This window comes from Heterocephalus glaber, unplaced genomic scaffold (genome assembly GCF_053883595.1).
Source record: "Heterocephalus glaber isolate CG9 unplaced genomic scaffold, H.glaber_assembly_v1.0 deba00001545, whole genome shotgun sequence".
NCBI lineage: Eukaryota > Metazoa > Chordata > Mammalia > Rodentia > Bathyergidae > Heterocephalus > Heterocephalus glaber.
Window position 1 is genome coordinate 2607228 of NW_028258338.1, and position 20563 is coordinate 2627790.

General features: G+C 48.0%; 1 protein-coding gene, 1 non-coding gene and 1 pseudogene across 6 annotated transcripts; all 3 read right to left on the reverse strand.

Annotated features, from left to right (window-relative positions):
* Positions 1-2464: 2464 nt before the first annotated feature.
* On the reverse strand, positions 2465-9647 carry LOC101704013 (melanoma-associated antigen D4). Of its 5 annotated transcripts, none has more exons than XM_013069501.3 (13): positions 9518-9647; positions 8381-8662; positions 7259-8110; positions 6706-6912; positions 6540-6603; positions 6249-6328; positions 5801-5892; positions 5382-5461; positions 5256-5298; positions 4784-4846; positions 3655-3769; positions 2867-3297; positions 2465-2670 (listed from the first exon to the last, which is right to left on the reverse strand). In XM_013069501.3, exons 2-13 carry the CDS (start codon positions 8588-8590, stop codon positions 2661-2663), a joined length of 2247 nt encoding a protein of 748 aa, XP_012924955.1. In that variant the 5' UTR covers positions 8591-8662; positions 9518-9647; the 3' UTR covers positions 2465-2660. The 5 variants fall into 5 exon arrangements, with proteins under 5 accessions (XP_012924955.1, XP_004875386.1, XP_021108178.1 ...); XM_004875329.4 differs by having other exon boundaries at positions 2814-3297; XM_021252519.2 differs by having other exon boundaries at positions 6249-6436.
* Positions 4022-4150, reverse strand: LOC147824413 (small nucleolar RNA SNORA11). The gene has a single exon (XR_015442392.1). It is a non-coding gene; the product is annotated as a small nucleolar RNA SNORA11 (small nucleolar RNA).
* Positions 9648-10647: 1000 nt separating the features above from the next.
* LOC147824414 (U6 spliceosomal RNA) lies at positions 10648-10746 on the reverse strand (annotated as a pseudogene).
* Positions 10747-20563: the final 9817 nt, after the last annotated feature.

Here is a 20563-nt window from a genome sequence, read left to right on the forward strand (position 1 = left end):
CCTCAGGAAAGTCCCTTTCTCCTGGGAGTATGTTTACTCATGCGGTCGATGAGGGTGGACAGGACCCCCAAAGCATTGTGGCGGGTGGTGGTGCAGTGGGACCTGATGTGTTGAGCCTGGTGGGCAGGAGAGTGGGTATCGGGAGAGAGTGTGGGGCGGGAGAGGGTGTTGTCCCGAGGACACTCAGCTCCTCCATAAGATCAACAACACCCTGCAAGAGGCAGAGCAGGCATCCTGCTCTCAGAAGGTCCAGGGCTTGAATCCCCATGCTGCCACCGTGGCCAGAAGACTTCAGGCCAGTCTCTTATCTTTGGGAGCCTCAGGTCCCTCCTCCAGGGAATGGACCCTACTCCTACTACCCCTACTCCTCTCAGGGCTGCCTGATAAAGGAAAAGGACACTCAGACAAGAAGTGGTACACGAATACTCAGAACAACTTTCCATATAATCATCAACAGCTGCAGACTAGTGACTGGACCACTGGTTGTCCACGAACAAGTGCAGTAGGGATGAGAGAGAGCAGGCCTGGGCTGAGGAGAAGGCGATGCGACCTGGCCAGTGCCGTGTGCGACACTGACACAAACCTGGCGCTTACCAGAGTCTCAGAAAACTCTGGCTGACAGGAATCACAGGCTTCTGTGGTGAGCATCTGTGAAAGGTCTGGGTTGGGCCAGAGGGAGGCCTGCCTTGGTCTTCCTTTGATGCTCAGAGTGAGGAGGTCGGCTGTTTCCCAAGGCCATCGTCCTCCCTGCCCAGTCTGCCCTCTCACTGCTCCCTGTGAAGTGTGGAGACTGGGCCCCTAGTGAAGCGGGGGAGATAGGCTGGGCCCCTAGGCAGGGGAGATAGAAGGGTGAGTGCCCAGAAAGCACAGAGCCTTGGGAAATGGTGCCCTTCCCAGCACTGTGTCCCTGAGGGTTGCTTCCTCCTTCTTTCCAGATAAGCTAAGCTGCCTGTCTCCAATGGCCTCTGGACGCAGTGCTCAAACTTAGACCAGAGGCTGCCCCACCCTAGAGAAGGCATGTGCCTACTGCATGCACACAAATGTCCTGAGAGGTCCCACTCACACTGTGTGTACCTTATCACGCCAGGCCTCCCGGGGTCCCAGGCAGCTCTCATCTCTCCCACAGTCCCAGTCGTAGACCTGGACAGGTGGAGAGAAGACGACTCCGTGTCTCCGTGTCTGTCTGAGTGCGTGACACCGTGCATGTGTGTCTGTGTGTTGTGATCCAATGAAAGTTTGGGACTCAGTGCTCGTCAGAATACCAGAAAGTCCGTGTGGCAGAGCCTGGACCTCAGCTCCAGACAGGATCCCTGCACAGGCCACCAATACGGAGACCAATCCTACAAGCCTGTGTAAAAAGCGGGGCGGTCAGGTCCTGAGTGTGCAGCCTCCCCAGTCCCAAACTCAAAGGGGCTCCAGTGCAGTTCCCCGCTCTGCTGTGGAGCTCCTGCAGTCTTTAATCACTTTTGAGCAATCACACCCGAGCTTTCATTGTTCCCCAGGCCTCACGATTTATGTAGCCAGTCTGGATCAGGATCGGGACTGGCTGCGATGGGAGCCTCTTTTAGGGGCAACAGAAGCAAGCGGGGCACAGGGCGTGGGTCGCTGACACCGTTGTTTCTGGCCTGGTCATCTGGCTGTCTGTCCTGCCAGCTTGTGGACATGACCGGAGAACTCGGGGCATCCCCAGACACCATGCATGCCTGCTTCTGAGCCCTTCCCAGAACCACCTGTCTGTCCTCACTGCCTTGCACCTGGAGGGTCTGCAGCCTCATGTGCCCCATTGCCTCTGGGTATCAGCCAGCACCTTGGCCTGGCCTCGGCCTCCCCAGGAGGGCCCTGCTTCTGGGGAAGAGCAGGGAAGCCCCAAACGGGCCTCCGTTTCCTCGCTGGCAATGGGCTGTCTAGGCGTGCCTAACACTTTGCTCTGGTAACCTCCTCTTCTCTCAGCAGCTCTTGCGCTGGCTGCCCAACACCAGGGTAAAGCCATCGTTTATAAAGCCTGCCTCATTTTCCCCAAGACTCGGCCCCAAGGAGGAGACCCAGAATTGTCTGGATGGCGAACCACGGCTTTTGGAACCTCATCTCCTCGAAGATGGGGGCTGAGGCGTTGAGTGAATGCCAGTGAGTGCCTGTGGACCCCATTGCTGGGTTGGGGGGGGGGCGCAACGTGTGGCATAAACCTCCAGTCCTCCATGCCATTCCTTCTCCTGCCTGCTCTTGGCATCTAGCCAGTGCTGCTGAGCTGCCTTGTGAGACTCAATCACATAACCACGTGGACTGGGGCTCCCCTATATTCATGGCCTCCCCACTCACCTGGAATACGCACACTCCCAGCATCCCACCCAGACCCGTGCACCTCTATCCACAGGGATGGGGCCCGCTGATCCCAGGGGTCCTGAAGAGCCCAGCCACTGGCCATTTATAGGACCCCCCTGTGTAGGTAAAGGACGAGACATCCACATTGATTTGCAACTTTAATGTAACACTGATACCAAAACCATGAACACACAAGAAAAAGCACACGAGGAAAGCAAGAAGAACAAGGGAAGCTTCATCTTCACACTCCCTGCAACGCACAGGGAGAAGCGCCCAGAGTGCTGGGTGAGAGGGCCTCTGAGGAGGCCGTCCGGCTGGGTGAGGACGACCACCGCAGCTCCTCAACGCTGTCTGCAACATGAGGAACGAAAAGGAACATGTACACATCAGAACCCACAATAACCTGTGAGGGGGACAAACAATGACACGAGTGTGTTTCCTTGGGCTCACTGCTGCCCCACCCCAGCCCTCCAGAGGCCTCCCGCTGACATCACCTAGCTGGTCCACAGCTCTCCCAGAGGGTCTCAGGTCCCCGTGACAATCTTACTGGATCCAGGAGAAGAAGCTGGCACCAGCTCTAGCGGCATTTCTGGTACGGATGGTGGAACTGGTGCTGGGACCATCTAGGATGCTGGTACTGGCCCCAGGGTTGGTACCACTACTGACACCAGCTCTCCATGTGGCTCTCCTGTTGGTGCGGCTGCTATTCAGGATGTACTGATGGTACCTGGCCCAGAAAGCAAAGGGGATCCTGGCCCAGGCGTCGCCAAAATCCCCGTCCTCATCCCAGGTCAGCAGTTCGGCCTGTATGTCGTCCCAGCTCCACCGTCCAATCAGAGCTTCGTCTCCGATGTTCATCTGGGCCCTCATTTGGGCCCTGGCATGTTCCTCGGCCATGTCCATGTCCATCGTCTTGAAAGCATCGTCCACAGCCTCCAGAAAATGAGCCTTCCATTCCCGGGGGTCTCGGTTCTGGTTCTGAGGTGGGAAACAGCAGCCAGCCATAATGACAGGGTTACCCCACATTCAAGGAACACCTCCTGCTGGCCACCCCTTCCCATGGGCACACTGTCAGGCCCGCTCGCACGCCTGCTCCCACCTTCTCCAAGGACCAAGGAGAGGGTGGGCCCTGGCCTAAAAATCCCGGGTTCCTACCGTTCTGAGCCAGAGCTGGGAATACGCCCCACCCCCCATGCTATGACTTCTGTGACCCCTGCCCAAGAAACTCAGGAACCTCTCAGAGCCTCCCGAGGGGAAAGGTGGTGACCAGGACACAAACAAAGCAGGGCAAGCACCACCCTGCTGCTGGCACCTGACAAAGACGCTCTCCAGTACCTGGGCAATGAATCTCAGGACCCTCATCTTGCTGGTCTCGTGACAGGCTCGCAGGCCCCAGAGGAACTCATACTCTGGTGGGTTGCTGCTGGGGATCTTCTTGTATTCCAGGTACCTGAGTGTGAGAGGGAATCACCCTTTGCTTCTAGCCAAGCTGACCTGTGGTTGAACTGATGCGCTCCCTGCAGCCCCTCCTCAGCCAGGGTGCTGCAGCCCACCTCCCAGAAGAGGACCACCTGGGTCCTCAGCCCTGGACTCCTGCACGACCTCACTCCCAGGACCTCAGCTGAACGACAGCGACAGCGAGGCCTCCATCGCCTCAGGACGGTGATCCTGTCTGGAAGCCCTGTCTAGGCGCAGAGGCGACACATGTAGGGCATTTGCTCACAGGGAGGACACAAGTGCTGTGCCCCTCTTCACAATGGCCCCGGATTCCTGTTGGGTGTGTTGTAAACAGAGAAGCCATTCTTCGGGCCCCCTGCTCTGAGCACACCCCATGGCAAGGGTCCCCAAGGAGGGCTAGCTGAGCCTGGGCAAGATCCACACTACACAAAATGACCAGAAAAGAAGAAGAAGCAACATTCAGCCAAGGGCAGCTCCACGCACACCCTGAGATTCCTCTGCACCCCCCACCCCCCACCCTCCTGTCTCTCATGCTGGGGGCGCTGGGCAGTGTGTACACTGGGCCCTGGCCTGAAAACCAAGAGAACTGGGCTCTTGGCCCTACCAGCTGTCGGCTAGGCTCAGAAACTGCCACCTCTCTGAGCCCCAGGCTGCTCAGGAGGAACACAAGGGAAACTACTGTGCCCGCCTGCGGGGCAGGTGCTCAATGACATGGTGCTCGTATCATCCCCTACACGAACCTTTTAGAGCTGTTGATAATAACAAACAGCCAGCTGCGGCTCACACGTCATAGGTTCCCTACCCCTCCCCTGCACCCTGTCCTTGGCTGTCTGGGAGTTGCTCCCTTTCCCCAAGACAGCCCCAGAATTCTACTCCCTCTACACTCTCACATGCTGACCCCACTCATGGCTCCAGTTTAAAATGTGAGACTGGGAATGGCTTTCTCTAGTAGACTGGCACCCGGGAACACTGAGAGCTGGACAAGGCGAGCTCAGTCACTACTTACTTCTGCTTCACAAAGTCATCTGTGATGAGCTTCCGCAGATCACCAAGGAAAGGGTGCCTCACCCTGAGGGCAAACAAAGGAATCCATGACTGCTGAGGGAGGTCACTGGTGTGAGTGGGTGGGAGCACTCCCCAGCTCCATCCCGAGCTTCCCAGCCCACCGGGCATCCCCATGGAGGCAGCCGGGGCGCATGGCAGAGGCCAGAGGACAGCTGTTCAGGGGTGCTCGAGGGAGGGGCTTGATGGAAGGCCTTGCTCTCCTTTGCCTTTCTGAGCTCTCCTCTGGGGACAGTGAGCTCAGAGGGGCTGGGAGCTCGGGACGGATACCCCCATCCAGCCTGATGAGCTCCTCTCCTCTCTACCGAGCCGAGGGCACCCTACTCCCCTGCACCAGACCCCAGGCCACTGCAATCCCGGGACCTCGTCTGCCACAGGATGGCACCGAGGGGCAGGAGCCGAGGAGCCAGTCATACCCAGGCCGAAGTCCCATCTTGCGGAGTGCCTCCCAGAGGACAGCTGTGAGGGGAGATGGGGTACAAGAGTTTGGCACACGAAGATGGGACCGTGGCCAAATCCCCAGCTGCAGGGCTCACACTCACCCTCGCTGGCACGGTTGCCATTCATGAAAACGATACCCAGAATCACCAACAGTAGACTCAGCCGGGGAGTGTCCTTGGTCCTAAGGGTGGACAGAGAGGGATGCCACTTGTCAGAAGCCACTCCCCCCACTCTTTGGGAAGGTCTCCCTGGAGGGCTACTCTGCCAAGGCCAAGCCAGGCACGTGGTAGCCAGGGACAAGCTGCTTTCCTCCGAATCTTTGGGGAGGCCAGCAAAATCCCACAGCACCAAGGCCTTGCCCCAGAATGCCACTTCTTTTCTCCAGCAGTCACCAGGCACAGCGACCACAGAGGAAGAGCGGGGGTGGACCCTCGAGCCCAGTGGTCCTGTTCCCCCAAGAGGTTGAGGGGTGGGGATGGGACACCGCCCAGGAAGCCACTACCTTGGTTCCCTTCCTTACTTCCCGAGGAGGCGAGCGGAAGAATCCCGCGTGCAGACAAGAATGTACAGGTGTTCCTCCTTGTCAATTTCCTTTAGGTGGATCCCAAACTTCTACAGGGCGAGAAAAGTGAGACCAAACCCCCTGCTGGAGGCACCGTGCCTGCTCTGAACGTTTCCTCATCCCCTCATCCGGGAGTCGAAAGCACTGGGCAAGGCCAGGAGAAGACGGGTCAGCAAGGGCTGCCTCGTGGGTGCTCTGGTGCCGGCAGAGGCAGCAGGGACGCACTGCAGGGACCCACTCAGAGAGCACGACAGAAAGGCGCCAGGAGAGGGGCATGTGTTACATTACCGGAGGTGCGCCGGAAGCTCAGCGGTAGAGGACCACGGGAGGTTTCCGGAGCACTCGGGGCAGGAACTGGGCCTGGAAGGGCTGCGGGCTTCCCCACTCCTCCCATCCCCCCACCCACCTTCTCCAGAGTGTATGTGGCTCGTTCAATGATCTCGGGGAAATGTTCGTCGTATTCTCGGATGACGTCCTTCACCATGTCTGCGGGAGGGGGAGAGGTGGGGAAGGGGACTGGGCTGAGCAGGGCCTCGAGGGCTGCAGCCCCAAGGCCAGTCGTGCGGAAGGAAGGCAGCCAGTCGGGCCCCTGTCCTGCGGAAATGGAGAGACCCTGCCACTGCCTGGAGGGTGGGGCACATACGCAAAGAGAGGCCTGCAGAGCTGCAGGGGCTGGAAGAGGGCCACAGGTGCCTACCTGAGCGCTTGATGGGGATCTTCTTGTAGTCCTTGATCATGAGGTATTTCACCAACTTATTTGCCTGCAGAAGGAGGAGCGTGTGGGCAGATCAAGGCCTGGGTGACCACAGAGTGCTGGACCATGGGGGAAGAAAGGAGGCAGATGGGGAAAGCGGACTTCTTACCCTCTCTTGCAGCAGAGTCACGTTGCGGGGGGGCAAGCACAACACGTGCCTCGAGGGTATCTGGGACCTCAGGGGCATCGGGGGCCGAGGGGCCACCTGAGCCCGGGCTGTCACTGGGGGCTGCTGCGATGTTCTCCAGGTTGCTGGGACTGCAGGAGGCTCTCTCTCCTCCTCGCTGCTCTCATATTCGTCATCCAGGTGTTTGGACTGCAATAGCATCAGAGAGAGGAGCAACCCGAGGCTTCCGGACTCCCCAGGCAGAAGCACGCAGCACACACCTTACCCATAGCAGGCACTTGGCAGCAAAAGTAGTACGAGCAGTGGCTGGCACGTGCTGAGAGCTTACTAAGCGCCAGGCTCCGAGCCAACCTCTTCTCCCACCAGCCCCGAGGGCAGAAACTACTCGGAGTCAAAACATACTCCACAAGCATGTACCCAAGAGACGTGGCCTAGGTGAGAGGAGAGGAGCGACAGGGTGGGGAGCAGAGGAGAAAGGGGGAGAGCATCGGGAAAGGAGAGGAGCTGGGGGGCTGGGCAGGTGGTAGGGGCTCACCTTCTTCGTCCTCTTGCCTCCCATCCTGGCCCAGGGCTCACCACTGTGCTGAGCAGTGGCAGCTGCCCCCTCAGGCTCAGGGATGCTTGTGGCCATCTTGGTGTTGGCAGCAGCTGTGGCCCCAACATTCGGAGGCTCCACCCACCGAGTCTTGGCCACAGCCTTCCCAGACTTGGTGGTCTTGGGTCGGGTGGCTGCCACTTCCTTGGCAGGCACTGCCTGGGACATGCCAGAGGCAGCACTGGGGGCCTCTGTGGCAGCCTCTTGGGCTGGGGCAGGTCTCTTGGGGCGCGTGAAAGCCGTGCCACTGACACCTGCTGGCTGAGTGAAATCAAAGACATCGTTCTGGCCCAGGAAGGCTGCCTGGGGCCGGGTGGCATCCGTCTCACTGGCACTTGGAGCCGGACAGAAAGCACAGGCAGTACCAGGACCCTCAGCACAGGCAGTACCAGGACCCTCGGCGGCAGCCTGGTGGTCCGGGGTGGCCGTCTGGGACTGTGTGGAGATTGTTGGAGCTCCAGGGGCGGCCATCTCACTGGCGACTGACACCTGGGACGTCTGTGGTGAGGCCAGGATTGCCTCAGGGGTGGCCCCCTGAGCCTCGGCATAGGTCATAGGCTGGGCACTGTCTCCTGTGGCTGGCAGTGGGGGGATCAGGTGGTTAGCCACCACCTGAGTGAAGGACCTACGGGCAGCAGTGGCAGCGGCCCGAGCAGCTCGGTTGGAGGCAGCAGAGCGGGCCACATTGGCGGCACGGGCCTCCGTCTCATTGGCGAGGGTGTCCGGATCCAGCTGCAATGCCTCCACCAGGGTCTGGGCCAGCACAGGGTTTTCCAGTTCCCAGGGCTCATTCTGCAAGGCCAGAGGGCAGGGGAGGGGAGGACAGACAACTCTACACACTGGCACGGTGCTCTGCCTGTGGCCCAGTTTCTTCCCACCAGGCAGCACTGGCCACCCCAAGGACTTCCAGAAACCCCTCCTTTAGAAGGGCAGGGAAGGTTTGGGAAAGCTGGCATGCCTTCCCCACTCAGTCCTCCCTTCCACTCCTCGCCCCCCCCACCCCCCGCCCCCCACACTGGGGAGAAAGCCCAGAGCAAGCAGGTGGCCAAGAAGGGGCCTCACAGATAAGATGTGAAAGCCGGAACCCAAGGTGTCAAAAGCTCTGAGCAGATGGATGTCAAAGCTGGTGAGGGTGCCATAGCCACCAAAAGCACCGAACTCTTCATAGTCGTTGCCTCCAACCATCTCTTCCTCCCTGACTTGGTGGCTCCCCTCATCCATGTCTTCGACACTGGAGTTTGCAGATTGCACACTGTAGCTTCCCTCAGCCATGCTGTGGGTCCCAAGGAGCCGATAGCTCTGCCTCAGGGGCAAGGGGCAGGACCCAGTGGCGGGTAGTTATCTCTGGAGAGGTGAGGGGCAGCAATCATCAGGTTACTAGGCTGCACCAGGCAGCACGAGTGGGGGGAGCGGGGTCTACAGGGACAGAGCCTTGGCAGAGGGATGGAAGTGATCTCAGAGGGACCTCACCCCACCCCACCGAAAGGGGAGCTTAGGATGATGGGCAGGCTCCCCACTCCGGTGGCTAGATTTGAGTAAGGGCTGTGTCTGAGGGTTCAGGTCCCAAAAGTCCCAAAGGAGATGCACTGAAACCTGGAGAAACAAAGGGCTTGAATTTAAGGGCCAGAGCTGGAGACCATGATCACGGGGATGGGTGAGGGGCGGGGGTGGGGTGGGGTGGGAAGAGGAGCAAATAGGAGGGCTCAGAGAACAGGGTCAGCAGAAAGCTCTGGGAAACGGAGGTCCAGGAGGCGGGGGGGGGGGGGGGCGCTCAGCTGATTCTGGTCTAGGTTGAGCTCAGAGGATGGGAGCCTTGGACCTAGGTAAGGCTTGAACTGGATGCCTGGACAGCTGGACAGCTCAAAGTCCAGGGACTGGGGACTCCAGGAAGGCGCGAGCAGTCAGCTCTGCCTGAGTAATCTAGGAGTGGATGCGGTGGGGGTGGGGCCTCGGGTCTAAAGAAGCTCTGCTCAGGGTCTGTCATAATGGTTGGGACTGCAGGCTTCTGTACAAGTAGGCTCGGATCGGGGCGCTTGGGTCTGATGGTCGTGGTGGTGGGGGTCCTATCTAGACGCTGGGTCTAAGGAGGTTCCGGGTCTGAGTGCTAGGGCTTTGTTCAGATCCAGAGGGCAGGGAGAGGGCACAGCGTGTGGGCTTGCACTCGTTCTCGCCCGGTCCTGTCTGGGGCTGGATCCTTACCTTCCCTGGGGCTCCAATGGCGTCCGTGCTCAGCACCAGGAACCCCGCAGCCGCGCCCTCGCCTACTGCTGCCAGCACAGCAGCTCGGACCACCCCGCCCCTTTTCTCCGCGCACCCGCCGAGGCTGGGGAGCCTGCGCATGCGCGGACCCCTCCAGCCGGTCCGCTTTCCCAACAAAAGCCCTTTCCTCCAGGTCCCCAGTGCGCATGCGATTCCCCGGCTGGGTGGGCTGCGGGAAGGATGGGGGGGGGCTCGAAGGGGGCGCTTCCCGCCATATATCCTTCACCCCTCCTCTTCAGACAGCCAGATAGCACATTCATCCCCTGCAGTGCAGCTAAGCCCACCCATTCATCTGCCCTCAGTAGCCCACTCTTGCACAATGCTTTTCAGTTCTGCCTCTTCACCCAAACTCCTCCAGCCTGGCCCTGTATACGTTTATGTCCCACCTGCCCAACATGGCCTCATGAAAGAGGTCTCCAGCTGGGTCTGTAACTGCAACAAGTGGAAACCTCCATCCTCCGGGGCCAGAAAATGGAAATGGCCAGTGGATGGACGCTCTCCTTGTGTTGTGTTGGCCTCCACTATCCATCTCCAGGTCTCCCAGACACACTGGGAGCATTTGCTTCCCCTGCTGCCTTTTATGCAGCTTTGTAGGTCTCAGCGGGGCAGGGCCAGTGCCTGGGCTTGTTTTCCCTTCGCAGCAGCCCTGGGAGGTGGATGTCAGCATCCCCATCTTACAGACCAGGAAGCTGAGGCGCACACACACAGCCCATGAACCAGACATGGTCGCTGGGCTAGCAAACAGAAAATGCAAAATTTGTGCCTGGGTCCCCCTGACTGCAAAGCCCACGTCCTGCTAGTGCTGCTCTCCTCCTCCTTTTGAATGACAGGCCTCACCTACCCAACATCTCCCAAACAAGTAACTTCTGGGGTAAAATGTCCTCAGTCCTATCTTTCATCCCGCCTGAGACCTCTCCCAGAAGTTTCACAGTCCATGAAGTTAGCAGCTGAGTTATCTCCTAAGCCCTTGAACTGATCTCTCAGTCCCTTGATGTCAGTTTCTCCTGGTCAGGTCAGTCCAATGAAACCGTCGGCAGCGCCTGTTTGGTATATGTGCTGCCCAAGCGAGCACAGATATGGAACGCTTCACGAATTTGCGTGTCATCCTTGCGCAGGGGCCATGCTAATCTTCTCTGTAACGTTCCAATTTTAGTATATGGGCAGTGCCTGTTATTGAGAGAAGTGGTGTTACCGGTGGCCTTCCGCTGCAGTCAGGCATATGTGTAGACTGATCCGTCAGATATTTGACCAGAGTCACTTGTGCGGGTACTACAGACACAAAGGTTAACGCTTAGAGCACACTCAGGGTTTGAGTCCAGAGGGCAGCTGGTCCAGGTTTCCAGATTTGAGTCGGAAGCTTCTTCAAATGATGTGAGGACAGGCGATGGCAGTCGGGCAGACTTTCCTGGTTTCCAGTTTGCGTCAGGAGTTGCAGCCATCCTCCTGAGTAGCTCGTTCGGCCCCGGGTACGAAGGTTGTCAGTGCATCAACCTTTGTGGTGGCTTCTCTTGACTCTGTGAGGAAAATTTATTTTGTGCTTCCTGCGTCCCAGGCACCATTACAAACGCCTTATATATGGTAATATTTCCCTGTAGTAACCCACTGGGTCCTCACAAGAATCTTTCATGATAAGGCAACTAGTTTTCCTCATTTTGTAGATGAGAACACCGAGGAACACAGAAACTTGCCCAAGGACCTAGGGTAGTGAGTCATGGAGATCCTGTGCCTATATACAAACCATTGTGTGAAAACACTTAACGTTTTCCTAGTACAGTATAACCTCTAAATAGTTTTAGTTTTGTGAACTGGTTACATTATTTTTAAATTAAGTTTATTTCTACACAAACCTTTTTGGTTTTGGTTTGTTTGGGGGTTTTTTTTGGTACCGGGGATCGAACTCGGGACCTTGTGTTTTCAAGGCAGGGCAGCACCACTCAGCTAAATCCCCAGCCCACCTAAGTTAAGTTTATTTTTAACTGACACATAAAAACATATAAATAGTATAAACAGCAGTGGGATGCCATGTGATGTTTTGATATGTGTATACATTGTGTGATGTTTATTTTACTGTTTTCTATTTTCAACTGATTTATAAAAGCATAAAATCGTATGTTAATGGGGTTCCATGTAAAGTTACACACACACACACACACACACACACACACTGCATGACATTTAAATTAGTCGAACATTTATCTCCTCAAACAGTTCTCATGTCCTCTTAGTGAAAACATTCAAAATTCTTTCTTCTATCTTTTTGAAATATGAGTATATAACTGCTGTCTGTAGTCACCCTACTGTGCAATAGCACACCAGAAGTTCTTGCTGCAGTGTCTGGTTCCATCCATGCTTCCCCTAGTGACAATATTTCATTCTTTTTAAAGGCAGAGTAATAGTCCATTGTCTCATTTATCGGTTATTGGACCTTTCTCTTGATTCTTTTTCTTGGTTGTTGTCAACAGTGGTGCAGTGAATTTCAGAGTACAAATATATCTTTGTCATTCTGATTTTGCTTTCTTTGGTTATATACCCAACACTGGAATTTCTGGATAATTTCTTGTACTGGTTTTAAAACACTCAGAACAAGGGAATTGGAAAGAGTTCCAGGAAATAAAAGCACATGTATTCCATAATTTTCATCCAGGGCATCAGGAAATAACATTAGGGATAAAGAGTAGTTCTCGTTGAACTGTGACTATGAAAGTGGATATGCTCACGCAAAGGACTTAAATTGAATCCTTTTCTTAACTAAAAAACACACATCAACTTTAAACAGATGAAAGTATTAGATATAAAACCTGAAAGTATAAAACTCTTTAAAGAAAACTTAGGGAGCAAACCCCTTGACATCGATCTTGTCAATGATGCTTTGGCTTTGACACCAAAACCACAGGCTAGAAATATTAAAATAAACAAGTGCATCTGCATCAAACTAAAAAGCACAGCAAAGAAATAATGAGCAAAGTAGGAAAGCCATCTACCAAATGGAAAAATATATTTACAAACTATGTATCTCACGAAAGATTCAACTTCCAAAATAGACCCGTAAGTACCTCATACAACCCAATAGCAAAGAAACAATCCAGTTTTGAAAAATAGGCAGAGAACCCAAGTACACATTGTTCCAAAGAAGGCATAAAAATGGCTAACGGATATGTGGGAATATGTTTACCATCACCAGTCATCAAGAAAATGCAAAGAAAAGCACAATAGCTATCATCTCACACCCGATAAGATGATTATTATTGAAAAGACAAGAAGTCGTAGTGATGGAAAGTGCATAGGAAAAAGCGAATCTTTGTATATTGCTAATGGTAGTACAGATTGGTATAGCCATTATGGAAAACAGTACAGAAATTCTTCAAAAAATAAAAATAGAATTGCCCTATGACTCAGCAATTTCACCCTGAGTATATACCCGAAGACAAGGAGATCAGTATGTCAGAGACATCTGTACTCCCCTGTTCATTGTAAGTTGTTCTCAATAGCGAAGACATGAAGACAACCTAACCTGGGTCCACCAACTGATGAATGGATGATGAAAATGTGATATAGAGATCATATACATTATTACGCATAATGATATATGTAATTACATGTGAACCATACAAAGAAGAAATCCCACTTGTGACAATCCCACTATTGAACTAGAAGATAGCATGCTAAGTGAAATGATCTAGACACAGAAAGACAACTGTGTATTAAATCACATATGTGGCATCTAGGACAATGATTGTTAGGGACCGTTCGGGTAGGGATTTCGACATGCTGGAAAATTACACAATCTTTCTGTTTTAACATGAATGAGTTCTGGGGGGGGGGTCTGGTCTACAGTATGTTAACTATAGTTAACAAAATATTGTATTATATAGTTGAAATCTCTAAACGAGCATATTTTAAGTGCTCTCACCACATCCAAGAAGTAATAACTGAGAGGTGATGCATGTGTTAGTTGACTTCATTTTGGTAACATTTCATGAACTGAAATACATCAAATTATCATGTTATACACTTTAAAAGCATTTAATATTTTTTGTTAGTTGTGTCTCAGTAATGCTGGGAGCGGGGGTGGGGGGGGGCGTAGAAATTCAGAGTATGTTAAAGCTCTTAGGAAGACTGGCCGTGACCATTCAGGCCAATGAAATGTTGCATGTCATTCATGCTACTTGTAATTTAGTCAGTAGTGTGTGTGTGTGTGTGTGTGTGTGTGTGTGTGTGTGTGTATACATGAATGTGTGTGCAGGAGAGACAAAGAGGAGGGTATGGGGGGACAGTCTGTCTTAGTCTGATTTCTGTTATTATAACAAAGTACCTGAGATCAGGTGATTTATAGATGATAGAAGTTTATTTAGCTCATGGTTCTGGAGGTGGGTAAATCCAAGAGCATGGTACCGACACTTGCTTGACATCTGATGAGGGTCTTTTTGCTGCATGATAAAATGGCAGAAGGCATCACATGGTAATTCTTTTCATTGTGAACTCACTAATGCCATCACAGGGACCCATCCGCATGACCTCATCTAATCTAAATATGTCCCAAAGACTCCACCGCCAAATTCCAATACCATGTGAATTTGAGGATTGAGTTTCCAACACATGCGCTTTTGGGGGAGACATCTAACCACTGATCATAGATCACCTTTTTCTTTATTTCATCTTTCTTTCATAGATCAGGCACAGATCATCTTTTTCTTCCATTTGCTCATTCTATATGAGTACTTTCGTGTCCAGATGAAAACCTCCACTTATGTAGAAGTCCATGGACTAAAAGCCTGACAGTCCAATACCGTGTGACTATTGGAAATTCAGCAATGATTGGAGGACATACAAGTTAAATACTTCACCTGACTGCGAGGGTAACATCAGAATGAATGTGTATCAAATGAAGGGTAAGATATAGAAAGGGAGTACTTTGAATATCTCATTATGGGGATTTTAGGTACAGTTAAATCAGTGCGAGATATAGAGTGAACCTAAATCACATTTAAGGTGTGGGATATCAGAATATCTTCTCGGTGTCTCATTAAATACATTTTATTTCATTTAAAAGAATTTTAACTGATTTATATAAACACATACAATTGTACACATTAATAGGACACCATGTGATACTTGTATTAACATGTATATTGGGTATTGTTTAATTCAAGGCACAGTATCTATTTCCTGAAGAATTTATCATTTTTATTGTGAAACTTTTCAAAATCCTTTCTTTTAGCTTTTTGAAATAATATAGTAGATTACTGTTATCTCTAGTCACCCTACTATGCAAGAGTACACTGGAACTTTTTACTCTTATCTAACTATACATCACTACCATCAGTCAAGCTCTCTCCATCACTCTATTCCTCTCAACTTCTGTGAGGTCAAATTTTGTAAATTCCCAGTAAGAGTGAGATCATATAGTACCTATTTTTGGTGGAGCTTTTGCTGTGTGTGTGTCCATTCACGTTGTTGCAAACAACAGGGTTTCATCCTTGGTTTTGGCTAAATAGAATTCCGTTGTGCTCATATACCTTATATTATTAATTCATTCATCCATTGTTGGACACTCAGGTTGTTTCCATTTCTTGACAATTGTGAGTAATGCTACAAAAAAACATAGCTATGCAGATGTCTTTTTGACATATTGATTTTATTTCTTTCAGATGAATGCACAGTAGTGGAATTGCTGGATCCCACGGAAGTTTCATTTTTAAATTTCTGAGGAACCTCCACACTATTTTCCATGATGGCTGTACTGATTTATATTCCCACCAACAGTGTGGAAGGATTTCATTTTCTCCACATCCTCCCCAGCACTTGTTATTTTTCGTCTTTTTGATAGTAGCTATTCTTGCTGGGGTGAGGTGATATCTCATTGCGTTTTTGATATGGGTTTCTCTGACGATTAGTGATGTCAAGCATTTTGTCACGTACCTATTGGCCATTTGTATGTCTTCTTTGGAGAAATGTCTCTTTAGGCCTAATGCTCCTTTCTAAATTGGGTTGCTTGCTTTTCAGCTGTTGAATATTTTGAGTTCCTTATATGTTCTGGATATCAATCCCTTGTCAGATTTATAGTTTGCAAATACATTCTTCCATTCTGTAGGTTGTCTCTTCACTCTGCTGATTTTTTTTTCCTCTGCTGTCCAAAAGTCTTTTAGTTTGATGTAATCCCACTCGTTTGTGTTTGCTTTTGCTTCTTGTGCCTTTGGGGTGTTCTAAAAAACTTTGCCCATTCCAATATCCTAAAACATTTTTCTATGTTTTCTTCTAGTCCTTTCTTTCAAGTCTTACATTTACATATCTAACCTACTTTGAGTTGACTTTTGTAACTGGTAAGTGATAGGGGTCTAGTTCCATTCTTCTATATGTGGATATCCAATTTTCCCCAAACCATTTGTTGAAAACAACTATTTTCTCTACTGCGTATTATTAGCACCTTGTCAAAAGGTGAGGCTCTCTATTGTGTTCTGTTGGTCTGTCTGTCTTTTTTTCATGCCAATACCGTGCCTACTGTGTTGTTCTTTTTGCTCAAGATGGAGCTGATTATCCAGAGATTTTTGATTCCATACAAATTTTAGGATTATTTCCTCTGTGTCTGTGAAGAATGCAATGTTATTTTGATAAGTATTGCATTGAACGTGTAGATTGCTTTGTATGGGCATTTTATCGATACCGATTCTTCAATCTATGAATACAGGTTGTCTTTCCATGTTTCGTGTCCTTTTCAGTATCTTTCTTCAGTGCTTTGTACTTTTCATTGTAGAGATCTTTCACCTCTTTGGTTAAATTTATTCTGAGGTATTTATGTAGCTCTTATAGATAGAATTGCCTTCTTGGCTTCTCTTTAAGATATTTCAACATTGGCATATAGCAACACTGCTGAATTTTGTATACCCGATTTTTACTTCATGCAACTTTGTTGACTTTGTTTATTAGTTCCAATATTGTTGGTGGAGTTTTTGGTGTTTTCTGAGGCCAGATCATCTGCAAACAGTGACAATTTGACTTCCTTTTTTGCAGTTTGAATGCCCTTTATTTATTTCTCTTGCTTGGTTTCTCCAGTTATGACCTTTAGTATTATCCATGTCCTGGCCCAGAAAGCTTTCAGCTTTTCCTCATTCAGTATGGTGGCAGCTAGCTGTCTGCTTATTATATATGACTTTTACTTTGTTGAAGAACAGTCCTCTATAGCTAATTTGTGGTGAATTTTATCAAATTCCTTTTCTGAATCTATTGAGATGATCAAATGATTTTTATTCTTCATTCTGTTGATGTAGTGTATCATTCATTGACTTGTGTCCATCGAACCATTCCTACATCCTTGGATCGAATCCCACTTGATCAGGCAAATAACATGTTTATTGTGCAGTTGGATTTTATTTGCTAACATTTTCTTGAGGAGCTTTGTATCCATGCTCATCAAGGACTTTGACCTTCAGTTTTCCTTCTTGTCATGCCCTTGTCTAACTTGGGTATTAGGGTAATGCTGGTTTAGCAGGATGAATTTGGAAGAATCGCCTCTGCTTCAAATTTTGGAATAATGTAAGAATAGTTTTTAATTAATCTTTAAATGTTTTGTACAATTCAGCAGCGAAGTCATCTGACCCTGGACTTTTCTTTGATTAGACAGTTTTTTATTACCAACCCATTCCCATTACGCATTAATATTGACAAATTCTATTTATTCCTGATTCAATCTTGGTAAGGTAGGTGTCCAAGAATTTGCTCGTTTCTTTTAGGTTATCAATGTGTTGGTGTGTAGTCCTGCATAATAATCTCTAATGATATTTTGTATTTCTGTGGTGTCTGTTCTAATGTATCCCTTCTTGTCTCTAATTTTATTTGATTTTTCTTTCTTAACCTACCTAAGGACTTGTATATTTTGTTTATCTTTTCAAAGAACCAGCTGCTTGTTTTGTCAAGCTTTTGTATTTTGTTTTCTTTTTTTTTTTTAATTTTATTGTATTGGTACATTTTAGGTATACAATATAATGACATTCATCGTTGGAAATTTGCACCTTTACATAATCTCTCTTGGTTCTTATTTTTTCCCCCTTCCCCTGCCCTCCCTTCAACCCCTCCATCCCTCCCTATTTACAAAGACTTTGTTTCCATTTTTTCGTTTTCTCATATTAATTCCATGCCCTTCTTTCCTTTCCCCTACCCCTCCCAATTCCCGTTCTCCTTTGCCCCTTTTCTTCCTATTTCACATTATCTATTACACCTTTTAGTCCTTATTTACACTTTCAGTTTCTCACACTAGAGAAGCTATTCGGTATTTACACATGTGTGTCCTATTTATTTCACTTAAGAGTATTGCCTCCATGTGCATCCATTTAGCTATGAATGTCTCTAATTTCTCATTTTTTATGGCTGAGTAGTACTCCATTTTATTAAAAAAACACACACACACACACATTTTCTTTATCCAGTCTCCAGTTGATGGGCATTTGGGCTGTTTCCAAGTTTTGAGCTTTTGTATTTTAAGCCTCTTTTATTTCTGCTCTGATCTTTATTATTTCTTCTAATTTTGGATTTGGTCTCCTCTTTCTCTAGTTCATGGAGGCACAGTAATAGGTCATTTGAGATATTCCTTCTTTTTTCTTCTTCTTCCTCCTCCTCCTCCTCCACCACCTCCTCCTCCTCCTTTCTTTTTTACATAAGCATTATTTGCTATAAACTTCACTCTTAGTTCTTCTGCTGAATCCCGTAGATTGGGGTATGTCGTGTCTCCATTTTCATTTGTTTCAACGACTTTAAGTGTTTCCTTCCTGATGTCTTCCTTGATCCATTTGTTGCTTAAGAGTAAGTTGTTTAATTTCCATGTATTTTATAGTCTGTGAAGTTTTTATTGTTGTTGATCTCTAGTTTTGTTGCATTGTGGTCAGAAAGGATATTTGATATGATTTCAATTTTTGAAAATTTGTTGAGACTTGTTTTGTGGCCTGTCGTCTGATATATCCTGGAAAATGTGCCATGTGATATTGAGAAGAATGTTTATTCTGCAGCTATTGGTTCTGTAGATATCTCTTAGGTCCATTTGGGTAAGGATGCAATCTAACTTTGATGTTTCTTTGTTGATTTTCTGTCTGGATGGTCTATGCATTCCCGCAGTTGAGATGCTAAACTTCCCTATTATTATTGGGGAAAGTGAGGTGGTAAAGTTTCCCAATATTACTATAGTAATATTTGATTTATACGTTTGGGTGCTCTCATGTTAGGTTATGTATATATTTATAATTGTTAATTCTTTCTGAATCGATCCCTTTATCATTTCTATAACCTTCCTCATCTCTTTTCATTGCTTTTGAATTAATATAAGTGTATAAGTGTAGCTGTTCCTGTTCTCCTTTGGATTCTATTTGCATGGAATGTCTTACTCCTCTCTTTTACTTTCAGTCTATGTGCGTCCTTAGCGGTGAAATGAGTTTCTTTCAATATTTTAAATTTTATGAAAAAGTTCATAATCAAATAATCAGAATAACAATAGCTATTACAGGGTGTATCTTTATCTTCAAAGTAGTTACACAGTATAAGACATAAACCAAAAAGATTCTTACAAAAAAGAAACAAACAGACAATAGCACTAATCTTTCATGAATTTCTTATAAGCAGCATGTATTTGTATCTTTTTAAGTCCATTCATTCTTTTAGTATGTCTTTTAGTTGGAGAATTTGAGGCATTTAATCATCTCAAAGTAAGACAATTATCACTAGGTAAGGTCTCACTGCAGACTTTGTTAAACTTGTTTTATAATTTTACTATAGTTACTTTCTTTCTCCCTATTGAACCATTTGTTCTTTGTGTTCAAGTGATTTACTGCGGTGGTGTGTTTTGACTGGTTGCTTATTATTTTGCTTTTATCGCTTTTAGATTTTTGCTTTGTGCTCCCCAGGAAGCTTACAAAAGCTATCTTTCGATTATAACAAGATATTCTGAATTGGTAACAACATAACATAATAGTAAAGATAAGAAAGAAGCAAAAAGGAGAGACAAATATGCTAATTAAAACTCTAAACTTGTGCTCCAGTTATCTCTGCAGTTTGAAATTTTGGTATCCCCATTTTACATCTTTTTTTATTGCCCGTCCCTTTGTACATCAATGTAGTTACTATTTCTTGTTTTGTTTCTTATTCTTCATACTAAAGATGCAAATGGTTTATGTGTGTCTACAATATTAGAGCATTCAGAATTTATCTGTATACTCTTTCTCATGTTTTCTTTTTTCTAATTAGCATCTCTTTTTAATTTCAGTTTGAAGAACTCCTTTTAGCATTTCTTGTAGGATAGGTCTGATGGAGATAATTTCTCAGCTTTGGTTTGTCGGGAATGTCTTCATCTCTCCTTCATTTCTAATGGATAGCTTTGCTGGGTGAAATATTCTCGGTTAACAGTTTTTACCCCTTTAGTCCTACTAAAATTTCATGCTACTGCCTTCTGGCCTACAAGATTTCTGCAGAGGAGGATACTTGCCTCCTTAAGCATCTTGTCTTCATCTTTCACCGGTGAGAGCTTGATTATAAGGCGTCTTGGAGTACACCTGCTTGGGCTAAATTTGACTGATGATCTTTGACCTTCCTTAGCTGGATATTTATATACTTCTCTAGGTTTGGGTAGTTTTTTGTTATTAATTATTTGAATAAGCTTTCCACCCCTTTGGAATTCCCGAGTCGCACTTGATCCTTGATTACCTGAATATTTGTCCTTTAAATACTGTCTCAAAATTATCATAAGCTCTTTTCATTTCTCTTCATTTTCTCTTTTTTCTCCTCTATGTATTTTTAAATAAACAGCCTTTGAACTCACTGCTACTTTTCTCTGTTTGACCTATCTTGTTTTTGATCGCTTCTATCATATTTTTAACTTTTCTTAATTTTCAGCTCAAAAATTTTAATTTTTAAAAAAATTGCTTCCATCTCTTTGAGTTTCTGTTAAAATATTAAAACCATTTCTCTGCGTTTTTGAAGCTCATTATGTTTCCTAGAAAAAAAAAGCGG

Excerpts from the sequence above, each read along its gene's own strand:
- LOC101704013 (XM_021252519.2), bottom strand. The coding sequence starts at position 8,590 with ATGGCTGAGGGAAGCTACAGTGTGCAATCTGCAAACTCCAGTGTCGAA. Across the intron at positions 8,111-8,380 it reads CCGGCTTTCACATCTTATCT|AATGAGCCCTGGGAACTGGA; the intron begins GTGAGGCCCCTT and ends CTGGCCTTGCAG. Across the intron at positions 4,847-5,255 it reads AAGATGGGACTTCGGCCTGG|GGTGAGGCACCCTTTCCTTG; the intron begins GTATGACTGGCT and ends GTTTGCCCTCAG.